The sequence below is a fragment of the Acromyrmex echinatior genome, chromosome 9 (assembly GCF_024713525.1).
Source record: "Acromyrmex echinatior isolate Ae372 chromosome 9, ASM2471352v2, whole genome shotgun sequence".
NCBI classification, from domain to species: domain Eukaryota; kingdom Metazoa; phylum Arthropoda; class Insecta; order Hymenoptera; family Formicidae; genus Acromyrmex; species Acromyrmex echinatior.
The window spans coordinates 8,192,656-8,213,505 of record NC_141860.1 but is presented as its reverse complement, the minus strand read 5'-3'; the positions used below and the strand labels follow the sequence as shown (position 1 = coordinate 8,213,505).

The 20,850-nt window shown below is 24.8% G+C and overlaps 3 protein-coding genes and 2 long non-coding RNA genes across 21 annotated transcripts in view; 3 read left to right on the top strand and 2 right to left on the bottom strand.

Moving 5' to 3' along the window:
- Positions 1-20,850, bottom strand: part of LOC147908567 (uncharacterized) — a 186,552-nt gene that overhangs the window by 127,115 nt on the left and 38,587 nt on the right. The gene's annotated exons all lie outside the window — the stretch shown is intronic.
- Positions 781-4,744, top strand: LOC105151812 (uncharacterized). Of its 4 annotated transcripts, none has more exons than XM_087409980.1 (9): positions 781-1,364; positions 1,647-1,766; positions 1,884-2,001; positions 2,112-2,373; positions 2,506-2,622; positions 2,692-2,782; positions 3,062-3,207; positions 4,315-4,447; positions 4,626-4,744. In XM_087409980.1, exons 1-9 carry the CDS (start codon positions 1,221-1,223, stop codon positions 4,674-4,676), a joined length of 1,182 nt encoding a protein of 393 aa, XP_087266106.1. In that variant the 5' UTR covers positions 781-1,220; the 3' UTR covers positions 4,677-4,744. The 4 variants fall into 4 exon arrangements, with proteins under 4 accessions (XP_087266106.1, XP_087266108.1, XP_087266109.1 ...); XM_087409981.1 differs by having other exon boundaries at positions 1,177-1,369; XM_087409982.1 differs by lacking the exon at positions 1,647-1,766 and having other exon boundaries at positions 784-1,364.
- On the top strand, positions 7,028-14,536 carry LOC147908571 (uncharacterized). Of its 4 annotated transcripts, none has more exons than XM_087409948.1 (9): positions 7,029-10,364; positions 10,683-10,802; positions 10,919-11,063; positions 11,147-11,408; positions 11,548-11,664; positions 11,734-11,824; positions 12,125-12,270; positions 13,381-13,513; positions 14,145-14,536. In XM_087409948.1, exons 1-9 carry the CDS (start codon positions 10,221-10,223, stop codon positions 14,193-14,195), a joined length of 1,209 nt encoding a protein of 402 aa, XP_087266074.1. In that variant the 5' UTR covers positions 7,029-10,220; the 3' UTR covers positions 14,196-14,536. The 4 variants fall into 4 exon arrangements, with proteins under 4 accessions (XP_087266076.1, XP_087266074.1, XP_087266075.1 ...); XM_087409949.1 differs by having other exon boundaries at positions 7,035-10,364; positions 10,919-11,036; XM_087409950.1 differs by lacking the exon at positions 10,683-10,802 and having other exon boundaries at positions 7,028-10,364.
- Positions 14,790-19,948, top strand: LOC105151813 (uncharacterized). Of its 4 annotated transcripts, XM_011065738.2 has the most exons (9): positions 14,790-15,354; positions 16,410-16,529; positions 16,651-16,768; positions 17,145-17,406; positions 17,574-17,690; positions 17,751-17,841; positions 18,138-18,283; positions 18,501-18,633; positions 18,715-19,048. In XM_011065738.2, the coding sequence occupies exons 1-9, from the start codon at positions 15,211-15,213 to the stop codon at positions 18,763-18,765; spliced, it is 1,182 nt and encodes a 393-aa protein (XP_011064040.2). In that variant the 5' UTR covers positions 14,790-15,210; the 3' UTR covers positions 18,766-19,048. The 4 variants fall into 4 exon arrangements, with proteins under 4 accessions (XP_011064040.2, XP_087266061.1, XP_087266059.1 ...); XM_087409935.1 differs by having other exon boundaries at positions 14,790-15,268; positions 17,574-17,841; positions 18,715-19,050; XM_087409933.1 differs by having other exon boundaries at positions 17,574-17,841; positions 18,715-19,050.
- On the bottom strand, positions 19,430-20,385 carry LOC147908570 (uncharacterized). Its single transcript, XR_015546287.1, has 3 exons — positions 20,297-20,385; positions 19,813-19,936; positions 19,430-19,630 (listed from the first exon to the last, which is right to left on the bottom strand). It is a non-coding gene; the product is annotated as an uncharacterized LOC147908570 (long non-coding RNA).

The window sequence follows — 20,850 nt, the reverse complement described above, 5'->3', positions numbered from 1 at the left end:
GAAGTTCCAGTATCCAAAAAGGTAAAGTTAAAGAATGTTTCTGTCAGTAAGTGTAGCCGCTTAAGAATAAAATTTCGACACTAAAAACAAAGAAATGCACTTGCGTGAACTATTTGTAAATACACGAATCTTATGAGAAAGACTGACAAATGATAACCTTTAAATTGCTATCGACAAATGAATCAAGTAAATATTCATAGCTCTGAGAAATTTGTTCAATCGTGTTTCGATGCATTCGCATAACTCATAGTAAATTACAAAATTTATATTAAAATTTACGCTAGAAGGAGAATATTTCATTTTATACAGAAATTTCCAGAATAAATTATAAAGTATCTTGTAAATTATTAATTTTTCCACGTCTGTATTTTAGTATTTCTATACAGAATAATAAGAGGAATCACGTTGTGTGAAAAAATTACATGATCCATTTAAAAAAGTGAAGATGACCTTCATATTTTTTTTAAGATATGATAGTCAAATATCTCCACCGGACCCCTAGGAAAAAATAATATAATTAAAATACTTTTTGAAACTGTCCTTTTTTTTCAAAATTTCCATTTTTTTGTATCATTTCTGAGAAAATTGACAAATTGATTACATAATGTCATATTAATAATATCTATAAATTTTTTAAGTTTTTTTAATCCATACATTACATATAGAATTATGCAGAAAACGTATTACAGAAAAATAAAACTGTTTCTACACTTAGAAAAAACAATTACATTATCTTCGATCGAATCAGTATCAACAACAATTTGAAATGGTAGTGATACTGAAGTAGTGAAGAAGAGAGTAATTTTCCTAAAAATGAAATGTATTTTATAAGTGCACAAATGTGAAGCGTATAAAATTGAGATGTCGAAGGTATAAATAGGTTTGCGCAACTTTCTTACACAGATTATCGCGCAAGTAGGTTTCTTAAGAATGTTTTTCTTTTTTATTATAATAAAGAGAACATCAATAAAATTTCAGTATCATTTTATTCCATCAATTACTTAGGTAGTCGTACATCGTATTCCGAGAAACGCTATTAAAGTGCAAGTGCTTCAATTTCAAGTAGTATCATGTGTTGTTTGCAATATACAAACAAATTAAGCAAATTACAATAAAATCGACGTTAGAAGAGAGAATGGGATATTTAATCGATATATGCAAAAAAGAGGGGATAAACACATTCTCTTTCTTCGCAGTCATACTTTGGAGCTCATAGAGAAATGATTTGCAGTGAGACCGAATATTTTAGTCTTAATAAGACTCTTCTGCTCGCTATAGGATTGTGGCCATACAAACAATCAAAACTTGTATGTCTTCAATTCATCTTTCTGCTCAGTGTTTTAATAAGCTGTATTTTATTTCAAGTAAGGTAATACTTTAATATTATCATTATAAAACAAGTAACAATTAATTGATAGCCATTATTTGTTAACACATTTATTAACACATATATCATAATTTATTTCTTTAAAAATGATTATTATTATACATATATTGTAATTATTTACATAAGGCCTCTATCTATGTTATATATTTAAAAGTTAATAACTTTGATGGTATAAAATTATCAATGGCATAAAATTATAATATATATCCAAAAAAATTATATTTTAATACAAACTTGATAATACAACTATTGCTTTTAGTTAACAGTATTTTTAACTATCAAGCGTACTTCTGACCTCGTCATTAAGATTTTTTCGAACGTATTTTTCTTTATTATATGTATAATAAAATATATCTCATTTGCTATTAACATCAAAAATGTAAGTTGATTATGACAGATGGTTACGTTCCGTTTGTGAATAGATATTATTAAAAAATATATTTTTATAGTTAGAAAATTTTTACCAAATGTATAAACTGAATTGTTGAACTAACAGATAAAGTATTTACTGACGGAACTTCAGTATATATACAACGATCTAAAAGATGAATATGAAAACGTTATTATAGAAAAGTATAGCTACAATGCCAAATGGTACACGGTTGTTTTTACAAGTAATATAAATTTCTTATTGTATATTAGTACACTTTCTATTCCAGACGCAAAGAGCAATTCAATATTTTTATATGAAATTTGTACGATAATCTTTTTTAATTTTTTCTAGTACTTTGTGCTTGTTGCGTAACTATATTAATTGTTGCCCAATTTTGGACGAGTATCATTGGCAACACTTTATTGAAAAACATAACTCAGTCTCGTAATCTACTTATTACAACGGAATATTTTATCGATCAAGAAAAACATTTTTATTTAATCGTGTTGCATACATATGTAGCTTTTAGCATAGGACATATCGCGATAATAGCAATAGGAGCGATGGGTGTAGCATATTTACAACATATTTGTGGAATGCTTAGCATCTCAAGGTATACACAAGACAAATCAACAAAAATTCTAATTATAAACAAATGTGTATAATTATCTTGAATAAATCTACAGATTTTACTTTTAAAAAGTAAAAGAAATAAGTTATATGATAAATGTATTTTTTATTATAGTTACCGTATTAAACGCGTAATGAAAATAAATATGCTTCAAAATAATACCTTAAAGAACGAAAATTTGATATTTAAAGGAATGATATATGCCATTGATATTCATCGACAAGCTATGAGGTTAGTATTTATATAGTGTAATATTCATATATGTATAAATAATGCAATAATTTTTATTTGTTCTTGAAGATTATCTAAACTGATGATATCTAAATTTGAGATAATGTTATTCTGCTTAATCACAGTTGGAGTAATCTGTTTGAGCCTCAATCTTTTCCGAGTAAGTTTTAGACTTCTAAAAAGATTTGTACATTTCCATAATATAACATTTACAAATTTATTATTTACTATTATAGAAGATATGCTGTTCAGGAATTTTTCTTCGAATTAAAAAGTTTTATATATAATCATTAATAATATTTATATTAATAAAATTTTTTAAATATTTAAACAACGTAGCATATTCCATTAATTATATAACTTAGTATTAACATTTAGTAGAATAGTGCATTCTGTTATCACATATGCAAATAATATTTAAATAGAATTCGTATATTAGATTTTTCAGATTGATATATCTGAGGATAATGTCAATGACTTTCTATTTCCTCTTATATTCGTAATATCCAGTATTTTATACATGTTTATTGCCAATTATATTGGGCAAGATATTATGGATCACACTAATCATATATTCGTTACTGCGTAAGAGTATTTTTTATATAATATTATAATGTATACAGGGTATTCCATTTTAATTTTCACATCAAAATATTTGTTTCGAATAGAACTAGAGACTCGATTCCACACAAGAAACTTTATTGAATATATAATGTCGTTACAAAAAACGAACGAAAGAACGCGGAAAAGACAAGATGGATGGATGAAGTGATGCTTTCTTTCCGGCGTATTTCCTTTAATCACAAGGGCGCCCGTTTAATCTACGCAGTCATTAACATACCTTTAGCCGCGTTTATCAGACGATCTCTGTCGATTGTAACAATATTTCAAAAATATAATAATATAAAAAATATGAAAAAATATTTCATACAAAAGCTTTATGATCTAAAATATGCGGTATAATGAATTTATATATTTATTATTAATAATCAATTTTCGAAAAAAAATTCGATTTTTCATAGTCGTATAAAAGTTATGATCATTTTTATAACAGAATTGTATGGTTCTTTAAAAATATTTAAATACTTAAATATTTAATTGCTTTAATTATTCTTTACACAAAAATATTGAGATGCGATTATCAAAGATTTAATAGTTTATAAAACATTTTTTATACTTTACGTTAAAATATGTCAGAATGATGTATAAAATATCTCGTAAACTTTTCGATATTTTTATTTTAGCATTTATATGCAACCTTATATAGACATACAGAATTGATAGAATTATATAACAAATTCGGACAATTTCATTTATAATTTAAGATTATAACATTCATCTGAAAACATTAATCTATAAAAAATAAGTTTTTTCGAAATTTGGTTTTACTATTATTTGACTCTCTTTACATTATACAACTTTAGACTGAAACATTTTTCCATATCTTTAATATTTTTCGAAATATTTTGATATTCAAAATGGAACACTCTGTATATGTGAGTTATACGCGCGCGCAGAGATACACGCGTGCACATACATATAAATGTATACATATATATATAATATATGTATAAAGATATATCTTAAAAGTGAATGTAAACATGTTATTTGGTAAATAAAATAATAACAACATTCTAAATATTGTTTACGTACATTTTCTTTTCATTTTCAAATTATCATTTTGTATCACAGATACAGCATTCAATGGTATACAGCACCCTTACACATACAAAATATTATACTCTTTTTGTTACAAAGAAGAGCCAAAAATTTTACTTTGACTATCGGTGGATTGTTCATTGGATCATTAGAATGTTTTGCAACGGTAAGAAAAAACATTACGTGTTAGAATATATTTGAAATAGCATTCACTTTATAAGTAAATATATTATTTATATATATTATATATATATTTTATATATATATATTATATATATATATATATATATTATATATATATATATGTATACATATATAAACTCTAATAATATCATTTGTTATAGCTGATGAAGGCTTCAGTGTCATACTTTACTGTTATATATTCTACACAATAGCAAGCAAATGTAAAACCAGATTAATTGAGAACTTGATGAATGTAAATAATAAAAAATTAATATAAAAATTTTTGATATCATTACTTCACGTTTTTAGAAATTGAAGTCTCTCCGATTTAGGTATATATGTTTATTATAAACCTGTAATTTAGAAAACATAAAGCATTTTAAATATAACCAAAAAAATACGAAATATTTCAAATAAAATTTCAAATGTACAGTCCAGTAAAACTTATTGTCTAAAATAATTTAATTAGAGACGTTAACGCACATTATGTTCGCAAGGTATTAGAATCATATTGAGATCTAAACATTAAAATAAAATTGTGTTACAAACTCACTCTCCCTCTAACTCTCCCTCACCCTCTCCCTCTCCCTCTCCCTCCCTCTCTCTCTCTCTCTCGGTATTATTTCTTTATTCGATTCTTTCTGTTAAAGATGTATTTGTTAAGACATTTTCTTTTAAGTAAATAAGAAATTACGAGTGTAAAAATTTTAAGTGCTGAATATGCTTGCGCAACTTTTTTCGTGGAAATAATTCTCTCACAAGTAATTCTTTTTTATGCGAAATAGAACATCTGCTGAATTTTATTAGTATATTAAATTGATCGTGTAATAATAGATTTCATGAGAAATAATATTAAAATGCGAGTGTGTTTGATCCCATAACAGCAATCTTGCATATAAACGACATTACAAAAATTGCGTGAAAATTTATATCAGAAGTGAGAACGTCATATAATATCTGATCGATGAATGCAGAAGAAAGAAATAAGTATTTCTTCGATATCTTAATGTTAGTCATATTTTGAAAATCGTAGAGAAATGATTTATGTTGATACTTTGGTCTTAATAAAAGTCTTCTACTTACTGTAGGTTTGTGGCCTTATCTTCAAAATTTGTTCGATTTCGCTTTATTTTTTTCCTGAGTATTCTTACAACTGCAATTTTATTTCAAGTAAGACAATATCTTCCGTCTTAAATATTACTAGTTTGAAAATACCTGTACAATACATTATATTATTAGGTGTTGGAATTAATTCGTAGCGTTTTACAAGTGATGGGAAGTACTTTCATTAATGTATTTTTTAATGCTCATGTGAAATAAATAACATTCTTTCATTAAAAACGCTACGAATTAATTCCAACACCTAATATAATACATTATATTATAATTTATAGAATATCTTCTGTTATTATATAATTTAATATTGTAACTTATATTACAAAAATAATTATATATGTATATGTATAATAATTATATCATAATTATGGTGTTCCGCAATTATCGGAACAACATTTTAACAGTAGAAATAATTACAATAAAAAAACTTTAATATAAAAATATCATTATATGTTAATGTCTGATACATATTATTAAAAATGAGCAAAATAATTATTATAAATTCATCTACAGAACTTTGGAATTTTAATAAACAGAAAAAAGATTTAGAAAGTAAAGAAAATGTGACATTTAATTCAATATTATAATTTATAAATTACAAAATTTATTTTCATATATTTATATATATATATGTAAATAAGTGAAAATTTAATAATAACAATAACAAATACATTGTTATGCTTTTTGATAAAAAAAAATTATACAATAGATTAACTTTCTTTATTTGAAAATATAATAATGATTAATCCGAATAAATCAATAATTTAAATAAATATATTGTCCTTCCATTATTTTAACAGACATTCTCCACACAGATTCAATATAATTCTTTACAGAATGACACGAAAGAAGATATGTTTCATTATAGTTAATGAGTACTTCAATATCTTACTTCAATGTTTTCTATTCTAGAAGTACGAAATAATAATTGTAAATTAAGATAAGTTTGTATAAAAGTGAAAGAGATATAAGAAAGTAAGAGAGGGAAAGAAAGAAAAACGTAAACTAATTCAATCGAAATCGTTTAGCTCACAGTTTTAGCTGTAGTTACCTGTAAGTATCGTTTTGACAAGAAGTAAAAATTATTATTTAAATAAAAAAATTGACACATAAAATATTTATAAAGAAATATAAAATTAAAGATTGACATTATATTAAGTCACAACATTGAAATATATACATATATGTTAGAAGAGGTCGTACCGCATCTGCGAAGTCTATTATCGCACGATTCCCTCTAATGAAATATGTATTTTTTTATGGAAAATAAACATCTGTTGCATTACTGCTATAATCAATAAATCGACCGCTTAACCACCTCTCTTCCAGAAAAGTATAAATTACGTGTTTTTTTGTATCCGACAATGATATTTCGTTCTGCAATGCATTTAAATTAAATTAAGCAATTTAGCTTAAAATTAATATAAAAAATTTATATAAAAAAATTTATATAAAAAAGTATTTCATTGTACTTCAAGCATGTTAATATTTTTTCAATAATCAACTTCAATACTTCAATAATTCGCATAATAAACAAAATATTAAATTCCAATTTATAGCGATTTAAATAATGCAAAATGTATCAGAAAGGACAATAAATTTTTCATATTACTGTAATCTTTTCATTTATGGCGATTTAAAATGTTAGTTAATAATAATCGAAGATATAACGTTATAATAACATATATTATAATAAAAATATAAAAAAATTTAATTTGAAATCATGTTAATTTTTCTTTTGATTTTATACATAAATTTATTGTATATATTTAGAAAAAGCGGTAATCCTTAAAAATTTTATTATTGAATAAAAAATACACTATAAGATAAACACTAATATTATATATTATAATACGATGTGACATATTTTTTACAGTTTAGAATATTTATGACTCTAAAAATCAGATTTATTTAACAACCTTTCCTTTTTATATTATTATTGTACATTCTATTTACAATAAAATACTTTTGTTTAATATGAAAATTAAAATTGTATAATATACAATAAAATACTTATTTATATATTAGGTGTAGTAAAAAGAAATCCATTATTTTTCCAATAGATGGCTTTAGTAATCTGTATCTCGTCTACGCGTGATACAGATTACTACTATTTTCCCTGTTTCTACTCGAAACAACTCTCACCTCACCTTCCCTCTGCAAAGAGGAGCACAATTTTCATAATTGTTGCACATTTTCGACTTTCCACGCGAAGCGATTCTCGCTCTATTCTCTTCCTTTATACTATTGCACATGTTTTAGTATTTGAGAGTATCATTATGAACATTCATTCTTAACAGAACTGCTCCCGTTGTTGTTAATATTTACCAACACAAATTATTTTCTTAACTTTAATTTTATAATTGTGCGCAAAAGTGCTTCTAGGCAATCGAGCTATAAGTAATAAAACATGTAGGCAATAGAGCTGTAGGCAATAATATATGTAGGCAATCGAACTGTAGGCAGTAATACATGTAGGCAAAAGTAACTCTGTTTTTAAAATTGTTGATAAACTTTTCGAGATTTTCCGGACTTTCTGAATAAGTTAAAAAGACAGACGGATTCTGGTGATTCAAGTTTGGACGGATAAGTCATCAAATTGTACCTTGTATTGTAAGGATTAATTCTTATTGAAAATATTAATCATGCACATTATAATTTAAAAAATAAATGTATCATATATTTAGCTAAACGATAAAATATTTCAAAAGTATCTTATTAGAAAGCGAAAGACTTTAATTGCAACAGATTAAGTACCTTACTTTATGTACTTACTGTCATGTACCTATCATATTCTACGCGATAACGAAGTGATTCAATAACAGTACGGTATAAATATAAGTAATGCAATAATACTCAGCTTAAAAAATAAAAAAATAATTTTTGGAAAATCTTGTACAGCGTCGCATTTATGAAAAATTATTATTAAAGAAGACATAGAAGAATAAAATTATTAAAATTAAGATACTAGTATATAAAATTCTTGTGGTGCATTAAAATTGTGTATTTTTTACAATACTTTAAATAAAATAAAAAATGCATATTTATTTTACTTTTGCTTCAAGTACGATTTTTTAACAGCACGTTGCTGTTAAACAATAAATAGTTATTATATATTGTATATTTTATTTCATATCAACTTTTATATATAAATATTTTAAATTAGAGTTTCTAATAAACATATAGTAAAACATAAACATAAAAAGAATAAGAATATTACGCTGTGCAATTAATTGGTACATGAGTGAGACATATTAGAAATTTACTTATAAGAAAGGTAAAATAATATTTATTGAAATTGTTTATCGTGCTAACGTGAAATTAAAGTTGCGTATTTATCTAATTTTAATTATATAATTATTGATTATTGCGTATTCAATTAATTTTAATTATTTTTAAATTATAATTTTATCAAGAAGTTCTAGTATCGAAAAAGTTAAAGTTGAAGAATGTTTCTGTCAGTAAGTGTAGCCGATGAGGGCGCTTAAGAATAAAATTTTAGCACTAAAAACAAAGAAATGCATGAACTTTTGCGTGAACTTTTTGTAAATACACGAATCTCATGAGAAAGACCGAGAAATGATAACTTTCAAATTGCTATCGACTATATGCTAAATCAATTAAATAAATCAATCAATCGTGTTTCGGTGCATTCGCACAACTCATAGTAAATTAGAAAATTTATATTAAAATTTACGTCAGAAGGAGAATATTTCATTTCATACAGAAATTGTCAGAATAAAATATAAAGTATCTTGTAAATTACTAATTCAACGTCTGTATTTTAGTATTTCTATATACAGAAAAATAAGAGGAATCACGCTGTGTGAAAAATTACATGATCTATTTAAAAAAGTGAAGATGACCTTCATATCTTTTTAAAGATATGATAGTCAAATATCTCCATCCCACCCCTAGGAAAAAGTAACATATCATAATTAAAATACTTTTTCAAACTGTCCTATCATCCTATTTTCACATTTTTGTATCATTTCTGAGAAAATTGACAAGGTTAATTACATAAATATTAATAATATCAATAAATTTTTTAAGTTTCAGTTTTTTAAGTCATACATTACATATAGAATTATCCAGAAAACGTATTACAGAAAATGTATTGAAAAATAAAACTGTTTCTACGCTTAGAAAGAAAAATTACATTATCTTCGATCGAATCAGTATCAACGACAATTTGAAGTGGTAGTGATACTGAAGTAATGAAGAAGTGAGCACTTTTCCTAAAAATGAAATGTATTTTATAAGTGCACAAATGTGAGGCGTATAAAATTGAGATGTCGAAGGTATAAATAGATTTGCGCAACTCTGTTACAGTTATCGCGCAAGTAGATTCCTTAAGAATTTTTTTTCTTTTTTATCATAATAAAGAGAACATCAGTAAAATTTCAGTACCATTTTACTCCATCAATTACTTAGGTAGTCGTACATCGTATTCCGAGAAACGCTATTAAAGTGCAAGTGCTTCAATTTCAAGTAGTATCATGTGTTATTTGGCATATACAAACAAAATTAAGCAATTAAATCGACGTTAGATGAGAGAATGGGATATTTGATCGATATATGCAAAAAAGAGGGGATAAACACATTCTCTTTCGCAGTCATACTTTGAAGCTCATAGAGAAATGACCTGCATTGGGACCGAATATTTTAGTCTTAACAAGATTCTTTTGCTCGTTGTAGGATTGTGGCCATACAAACAATCAAAACTTATATTTCTTCAATTCATCTTTCTGCTCAGTGTTTTAATGAGCTGTATTTTATTTCAAGTAAGATAATATTTTATTTAATATTATCATTATAAAACAAGTAACAATAAACTGATAGCCATTATTTGTAAACACATTTATTAACACATATATCATAATTTATTTGTTTAAAAATGATTATTTTATATATATATATATATATATATATATATATATATATTGTAATTATTTAGATATAAGGTCTCTGCCTATATTACAATATATATTTAAAAGTTAATAACTTTGATGGTATAAAATTATCAATGGCATAAAATTATAATTTATATCCAAAAAAATTATATTTTAATACAATCTTGATAATACAATTATTGCTTTTAGTTAACAGCATTTTTAACTATCAAGCATACTTCTGATCTCGTTATTAAGATTTTTTCTAACGTATTTTTCTTTATTATATATATAATAAAATATATCTCGTTTGCTGTTAACATCAAAAATGTAAGTTGATTATGACAGACGGTTACGTTCCGTTTATGAATAGATATTATTAAAAAATATATTTTTATAGTTAGAAAATTTTTTCAAATATATAAACTGAATTGTTGAACTGACAGGTAAAGTATTTACTGACGGAACTTCAGTATATATACAACGATCTAAAAGATGAATATGAAAACGTTATTATAGAAAAGTATAGCTACAATGCCAAATGGTACACGGTTGTACTTACAAGTAATATAAATTTTTTATTGTACATCAGTACATTTTCCATTCCAGACGCAAAGACCAATTCAATATTTTTATATGAAATTTGTACGATAATCTTTTTTAATTTTTTCTAGTACTTGGTGCTTGCAACGTAACTATATTAATTGTTGCCCAATTTTGGACGAGTATCATTGGCAACACTTTATTGAAAAATGTAACTCAATCTCGTATTCTACTTATTACAACGGAATATTTTATCGATCAAGAAAAACATTTTTATTTAATCGTGTTGCATACATATGTAGCTATTAGCATAGGATGTATTGCGTTGATAGCAATAGGAACGATGCTCTTAGCATATTTTCAACATATTTGTGGAATACTTAGCATCTCAAGGTATAAAACAAACACAAGACAAATCAACAAAAATTCTAATTATAAACAAATGTGTATAATTATCTTGAATAAATCTACAGATTTTACTTTTAAAAAGTAAAAGAAATAAGTTATATGATAAATGTATTTTTTATTATAGTTACCGTATTAAACGCGTAATGAAAATAAATATGCTTCAAAATAATACCTTAAAGAACGAAAATTTGATATTTAAAGGAATGATATATGCCATTGATATTCATCGAGAAGCTATGAGGTTAATATTTATATAGTGTAATATTCATGTATGTTTAAATAATGCAATAATATTTATTCGTGCTTGAAGATTATCTAAACTGATGATATCTAAATTTGAGATAATGTTATTTTGCTTAATCACAGTTGGAGTAATCTGTTTGAGCCTCAACCTTTTCCGAGTAAGTTTCAGACTTCTAAAAAGATTTGTACATTTACATAATATAATATTTACAAATTTATTTACTATTATATAATAGAAGATATGCTGTTCAGGAATTTTTCTTCAAATTAAAAAGTTTTACATATAAGTTTTATTTTATAATCATTAATAATATTTATATTAATAACATTTTTTAAATATTTAAAGAACTTAGCATATTCCATTAATTATACAACTTAGGATTAACATTTAGTATTATAGAATAGTGCATTCTGTTATCACATGTATAAATAATATTTAAATAAAATTCGTATATTAGATTTTTCAGATTGATATATCTGAGGATAATGTCAATGAATTTCTATTATCTCTTTTATTCGTAATATCCTGTATTTTATACATGTTTATTGCCAATTATATTGGACAAGATATTATGGATCACACTACTCATATATTCATTAATGCGTAAGAGAATTTTTTATACAATATTATAATGTACAGGGTATTCCATTTTAATTTTCACATCAAAATATTTGTTTCGAATAGAACTAGAAACTCGATTCCACACAAAAAACTTTATTGAATATATAATGTCGTTACAAAAATGAGAACGAAGAAACACGGACAAGACAAAATGCATGGGCGAAGTGATGCTTTCTTTCCCATGTATTTCCCTTAACACAAGGGAATCTCGCTCGTTTAATCTACGCAGTCAATAACTTATCTTTAGCCGCGTTTATCAGACGATCTCTGTCGATTGTAATAATATTTCAAAAATATAATAATATAAAAAATATAGAAAAATATTTCATATAAAAGTTTTATGATCTAAAGTATGCGGTATAATGGATTTATATATTTATTATTAATAATCAATTTTCGAAAAAAAATTCGATTTTTCATAGCCGTATAAAGGTTATGATAATTTTTATAATAGAATTGTTTTTTTCTTTAAAAATGTAATTACTTTAATTATTCTTTACATAAAAATATTGAGATACGATTATCAAAAATTTAATAGTTTATAAGACATTTTTTATACTTTACATCAAAATATGTCAAAATAATGTATAAAATATCTCGTAAACTATTGATTTTTCGATATCTTTATTTTAGCATTTATATGCAATCTTATATAGATATACAGAATTGATAGAATTATATTATATAACAAATTCGAACAATTTCATTCATAATTTATGATCATAACATTTATCTAAAAATCATTCATCTAAAAACATTCATCCATGAAAAATAAGTTTTTTCGAAATTTGGTTTTACTATTATTTGACTCTCTTTATTATACAACTTTAGACTGAAATATTTTTCCATATCTTTAATATTTTTCGAAATATTTTGATATTCAAAATGGAACACTCTGTATATGTGTTATATGCGCGCGCATAGATACACGCGTACACATACATATAAATGTTATACATATATATACATAATATATGTATAAAGATATATCTTAAAAGTGAATGTAAACATGTTTGGTAAATAAAATAATAACATTCTGAATATTGTTTACGTATATTTGTTTCATTTTCAAATTATCGTTTTATGTCACAGATACAACATTCAATGGTATACAGCTCCCTTACACATACAAAATATTATACTCTTTTTGTTACAAAGAAGAGCCAAAAATTTTAGTTTGACTGTCGGTGGATTATTCATTGCATCATTAGAATGTTTTGCAACGGTAAGAAAATAATACATTAAGTGTTAGAATATATTTGAAATAGCACTTTATAAGTAAATATATTATATATATATATATATATATATATATATATACAGGGTGTCATGAATATATTGTCCCACTCGTTCCGAGCAGGTAGAGTGGACTAAATTAAGTAGAAAAGTCCTCTACCATTTTGTGATGTTCGCAATAATTAACGAGATATTAACGTTTAAAGATAGCCGAATGTGCACATCCTTCCGACCTATTATTGCCGAAAGTACGGCCCACCGAGCGCGCGGGCCGCGAGGAGCGGAGCTTACCCGCGAGCATCTAAGCTCAAAGGGCGCGCCTGCTAAGCCATTCCTTCTCCTCGCGGCCCGCGCGCCGTGCGCTCGGTGGGCCGTACCTTTGACAATAGTAATCCGAGCGGATGCGCGTATTCGACTATCTTTAAACGTTAATATCACGTTAATTATTACGAGTATTACAAAATGGTAGACTTTTCTACTCAATTTAATCCACTCTACCTGCTCGGGACGAGTGGGGGCGTATATACGTGACACCCTATATATATATATATATATATATATATATATATATATATATGTATGTATACATATTTATACTCTAATAATATCATTTATCATAGCTGGTGAAGGCTTCAGTGTCATACTTTACTGTTATATATTCTACACTATAACAACCCAAATGTAAAACCAGATTAATTGAGAATTTGATGAATGTAAATAATAAAAAATTATAACTTTTTGATATCACTACTTCACGTTTTTAGAAAGTGAAGTGTCTACGATTTAGGTATATATGTTCATTATAAACCTATTGTATAATTTAGAGAACTTAAAGCATTTTAAATACAACCAAAAAAACACGAAATACTTCAAATAAAATTTCAAATGTACGGTCCAGTAAAACTTATTGCTTAAAATAACTTAATTAGAGACGTTAATGCACATTATGTTCGCAAAGTATTAGAATAAGTCATATTCAGATCTAAACTTTAAAATAAAATTGTGTTACAAACTTTCTCTCTCTCTCTCTCTCTTTCTCTCTCTCTCTCTCTCTTTTTCTCTCTCTCTCTCGATATTATTTCTTTATTTGGTTCTTTTTGTTAAAGATATATTTGTTGAGATATTTCTTTTAAGTAAGTAATTATCAGCGTTAACACTTTTAAACTTTCGAAATTTTAATATATTATTTATAAAATTATAAAAAACAAAAAATATAATGGTATTTCCGTGCTCTTCGAAAAAAAGAAGAAAAAATTACATTACCTTACAATTTCTAAAATACTTAAGGTTAAAGAGCGGAACAATAACATTCTTCTTATAGATAAAGTTTGAAAGTACGAACAGAAATAACGAGTGTAAAAGTTTTAAGTGAATACGCTTGCGCAACTTTTTTCGTGGAAATAATTCTGTCACAAGTAAGTCTTTTTTATGTGAAATAGAACATCTGCTGAATTTTATTAGTATTAAATTGATCGTGTAATAGATTTCATGAGAAATATTATTAAAATACGAGTGTGTTTGACACCATAACAGTAATCTTGCATATAAACGACATTACAAAAATTGTGTGAAAATTTACATCAGAAGAGAGAACGTCATATAATATCTGATCGATGAATACAGAAGAAAGAAATAAGTATTTCTTCGATATCTTATTCTTAGTCATATTTTGGAAATCGTAGAGAAATGATCTGTGTCGAGACACGATACTTTGGTCTTAATAAAAGTCTTCTACTAGCTGTAGGTTTGTGGCCTTATCAACAAACAAAATTTGTTCGATTTCGGTTTATTTTTTTCCTGAGTATTCTTACAACTGCTATTTTATTTCAAGTAAGACAATATCTCCCGTCTTAAATATTATTATTTTGAAAAAACCTGTACATTATATTATAATTTATAATATATCTTCTGTTATTATATAATTTAATATTATAACTTATATTAAAAAATAATTATATATATGTATAATAATTATATCATAATTATGATGTTCCGCAATTATCGAAACAACATTTCAACAGTAAAAATAATTACAATAAAAAAACTTTATATAAAAATATCATTATATATTAATGTCTGATACATATTATTAAAAGTGAGCAAAATAATTATTAAAAATTCATCTACAGAACTTTGGAATTTTAATAAACAGAAAAAAGATTTAAAAAATAAAGAAAATGTGAACATTTAATTCAATATTATAATTTATAAATTACAAAATTTATTTTAATTTATTTATACATATATGTATATAAGTGAAAATCTAGGAATAACAATAACAAATACATCGAATTATGTTTTTTGATAAAAAAACATATTCACGCATTTCATTCTTCCGATAAAAACAAATATTAGATCTAGTAATGCACTTTATATTATATATATATATATATAAATAGATTACAATTTTAATTAAAATAAAAGGTTAAATAATTTGCACGTTAACGATTAAATTTTGCCATGACCTTGTTAACGTGCAATTATTAAAATGTATACAATATATATGTACGTATATGTAATATATAAAAAATCGAGATTGTATGTCAGCGGAACAGAGAAAATCAATAACACCTGCAGAGCTGTAAAAATCAATACTTAATAACAGATACACGCTTATCCATAATAGAAATGAGTTAAAAAACTCTGCTAAAAAATAATGCTTGCTGATTTTAATTAATTTGAAAAATGTTAACTCTGACTTTTACAATCTGAATTATCTTTTTTATGGAAATTATACAATATTTGCAAATCACCAGATATAAAACTATAATTATTTTTATCATAAAATTATTATATGTAAAGGAATATTTATAATTTAAAAGTTATTAAATATATGAAAAATAGTTTTTAATACAAACATTTCTAAATAAAATTATTACTTGCAGTTCACTGTGTTCTTTACTTCAAAATGTTCTTCGGATCTCGTCCTCAAGATTCTGTCTGTTACGCTTTCTTTACTTATGTTTGTAATAAATTACATCTCGTTTGGTTTTAAGATGAAAGTTGTAAGTTAACCGTATTTACCATATTTGATTAAATTAACACTTCTGACAAATTTGTATATTCAACGATCTTTTTGAAAAAAAAAACATAAAACAAAAATATAAAAAGTTACTGGACTGACAGGTAAAGGATTTACTGGCGCAACTTCAAAATGTATACATTAAACTACAAGATGAATATGAAAACGCTATTATGGAAAAGTATGGTTATACTGGAAAATGTTATACGGCTGCACTTATAAGTAAGAGGATATTTTTGATTGTTTATATTTGATTATATCCCTTCTTGTTAATAAAGTCAAGATTTCAATAAAAGACAATAAATCTTGATAAATAATAATAATTAATTACATATGTACAATACATTGGATGCTCTATTAAGATATGTATTGTTACACATATTGAAAGGAAAATAATGATTTGTGATTAAAGACACTTAAATCGAATATGAAGAGTAAAATTGTGAATTAATAACTAACAAGAAACGATAAAAATCAATTATCATTGAGTTTAAAAAAATATAAAATTTTTAATTTTTATAATAAATATGAAGTACAATAATATTTTGAGATATTATAAAATATAAAGTTATATGAGTTACTTTCTAACATTCTTTAGTATTTGGCATTTGCAGTGTATTTACTCCTATTACCGCTGAATTTTTATTGACTACATCTAATGTCGTTTTACCGATAAATGCATCTCACGCACATCGAATGCAATTCACAACGGAATATTTTATCGATCAGGAAAAATATTTCTCTTTAATTCTGTTACATATAAACGCAGCATTTTGCATAGGATTGTTTGCAATAATAGGGATAGGAACAATGTTATTTGTATATTTTCAATTTACATGTGGAATGTTTAAAATTTCCAGGTATGAAACAAATATAGACATAGTCATAAAAATTTAAATCATAAATAGAACAATTATATTATTATTATAGAATTCTATTAATCATTTCAAAGAATTATTAAATTTTGAAAGTCTAAAAATAGTTTATTTTTTAAAACAAAAAGAATATTTTTCGATATTATTTATAGTTATCGTATTGAACGCGCAATGAAAATCAATATACTGAAAAATATTTCTGCGAAGAACGAGAAATTTATATTCGAAGGAATAATTTGTGCTATAGATATTCATCGGCAAGCTATGAAGTTAGTATGTAAAAATTATAAATATAAATCTTATATAATAATACTTATTTATGTTCAAAGATTGTCCAAAATGTTGATGTCTAAATTTGAGATAATGCTGCTCTGTCAAACAGCAGTTGCAGTAACCTCTTTGAGCACCAACCTCTTCCGAGTAAGTGTCTCTAAAATCTTTATTTTTGTAGGAGTGTTTAATATTTCACAATCTAATGCTATAGTAAGAAAGCATATACTTTTATATTAATATTTTTGATCAATTAATATATATAATAAATTTTATGTGCAAAATTTTTCATATAAATCAATCATAATTTCTAAAAAAATAACTTATTATATAAAGAATAATGGATAGAACGGAAAAATATGTAGATATAGAAAATTGACTTCTACATATATTATTAACTCTCTACATATTTTCTTTAATTCTTAACAATAATAATTGTATTTTAGATTTTTCAGATTAGTTCATCTCAAGCTAATGCCAAAGAATTATTATTTCCCTTTATATTCGTATCAATTTGTATTTTATACATGTTTCTAGCCAATTATACCGGACAGAATATTATAGATCATACTAATTATGTATTCATTACTGCGTAAGAGAATTTTATTATAAAATATTATATGTATTATAATGCACACATAAGTAGCTTGTAAAAATGTATAATGTACATACATTGAAAAAATATATAACTGTGAATATCTTAACTGTAAAATAATTAAAGTGTATGTTTTTAAACGTTAATTAAATAATCACACAAATTTCTTATTTTCCAAATTTTCGATCTTTTTATTCGTTATATTATTTTACAGGTACAGTGTTCAATGGTATATGACTCCCATATACATTCAAAAAATGATACTTTTTCTATTACAAAGAGGTACCAAAGATTTCACTTTAAATCTCAAAGGACTGATTGTAGGATCGTTTGAATGTTTCGCTATGGTAAGAAAATAATATAAGCTTTTATGTGTCGGAACTTTACTCGAATAGTACAATGAATGTGTTGAACAATATCTATTGCAGCTGGTGAAAGCTTCGATATCTTATTTTGTTGTGATACATTCGACGCAATAAAAAAGACTGAATCAAATAATACGGTATATACATAATTAAAAAGTATAATTATATAAAAGGAATAATTATATAAATTACTTATTATATTATTTATTATTAAAAAACTAAAAATTTCTTTACTTTTGTGCATGTAGTTTAGATAGAAGTTTCGTTGTCAAGCAAATCATAATAAATAAAAACAATTTAATCTAAAATATTGGTATGTTAAGTTTTTGCAAAAAATGTTCAAAAGAAATATATGTACTGCATTATTTAAATATGTAAAATATAAATTTAAATATTATTATATTAGACTTTAATGTAAAATCTTCCAAACCATAACATTAAAATAATTTAATTTATTTATATTATCATCTATTATTTTTAAACATTTTTTCTGATCATAAGTGACATAAATGATGTATATGAAACCTTACGAAACGATACAAAGTAAAATCATTTCTATTGTAACATTATCTGTTGATGATTTAAAGCAATACGAATTTAGTAGAAAATATGTCAATATATTTGAAATTGATGGCTAACTCTATCAAAAATCAAACATATATATATATATATATATATATATATATATATATATATAAATGAAAATACGGCAGCGAAAACAACAAAATTCGCGTGGCATTTATGAGAATATTTTTTCACGACTGTTTTTATTTCTTCGTTTTTATAGGAAAAATTTTCGTTATACTATTGTATTTTAAATTTTGAAATTATGAATGATAAGAGCTGATTTTTTAAGTAATTAACTATAACCGATATACATACGTATGGTGATATATTTCTGATAATATATTAAATCATATCACATGTACACATTGTTACCATCTGAAATCTATGCAATGTCTTCTCATGTGTAATCATCCTTAACATATATAAGGAGAAAGTAAATAAAAAACAGTTTTATAGAAAATGTCGATCAAATATCGATCAAATAATATTCACGAAATCAAAATACCTTTCTCTTTACAATCTTTTATCTGTATTTAATATAAAATTGCGTTTATCTAATTTTAATTATACAATTATTAATTATTGTGTATTTACCTAATTTTAATTATTTTTAAATTAAAATTTTATCAAATGGTTCCAGTGTCGAAAAAGTTAAAATTGAAGAATATTTCTGCCAGCAAGTGTAGCCGAGGGCGCTCATCAAAATAAAATTTCGACACTAAAAACAAAGAAATGGACTTTTTGTAAATACACGAATCTCTCATGAGCAAGACCGACAAATGATAACCTTCAAATTGCTATCGACAAATCAATCGAGTAAATATTCATAGCTCTGACAAATTTGTTCAATTATATTTCGATGCATTCGCATAACTCACAGTAAATTACAAAATTTATATTAAAATTTACGCTAAAAGGAGAATATTTCATTCTATATAGAAATTGCCAGAATAAAATATAAAGTTTCTGTAAATTAGTGATTTTTCAACATCTCTATTTTAGTATTTCTACATACAGAATAATAAGAGAAATTATGTTGTGTGAAAAAATTACATGATTCATTTTAAAAAATGAATACCTTCATATCTTTTTAAAAATATGATGGTCAAATATCTCCACCTAGGAGAAAGCAATGTAATTAAAATACTTTTTGAAACTGTTCGATTTCCACTTTTTTGTATTATCAATTCTGAGAAAGTTGACTAGGTTGATTACATAAATATCGTATTAATAAAATCTATAAATTTTGTAGATTTCAGTTTTTTAAGTAATACATTATAAAATTATGCGAAAAACATATTACAGAAAATGTATCGAAAAATAAAACTCTACGCTTAGAAAGTAGAATTACGTTATCTTCGAATCAGATTATCAACGACAATTTGGAATGGTCAGTGATACTGAAGAAGTGAGCACTTTTCCTAAAAATGAAATGTATTTTATAAGTGTACAAATGTAAAAGCGTATAAAATTGAGATGTCCAAAGTGTTAAATAGGTTTGCGCAACTCTCCTACAGTTATCGCGCAAGTAGCTTTCTTAAGAATTTTTTTTCTTTTTTATTATAATAAAGAGAACATCAATAAAATTTCGGTATCATTTTAATTTCATCAATTATTTAGTTAGTCGTACAT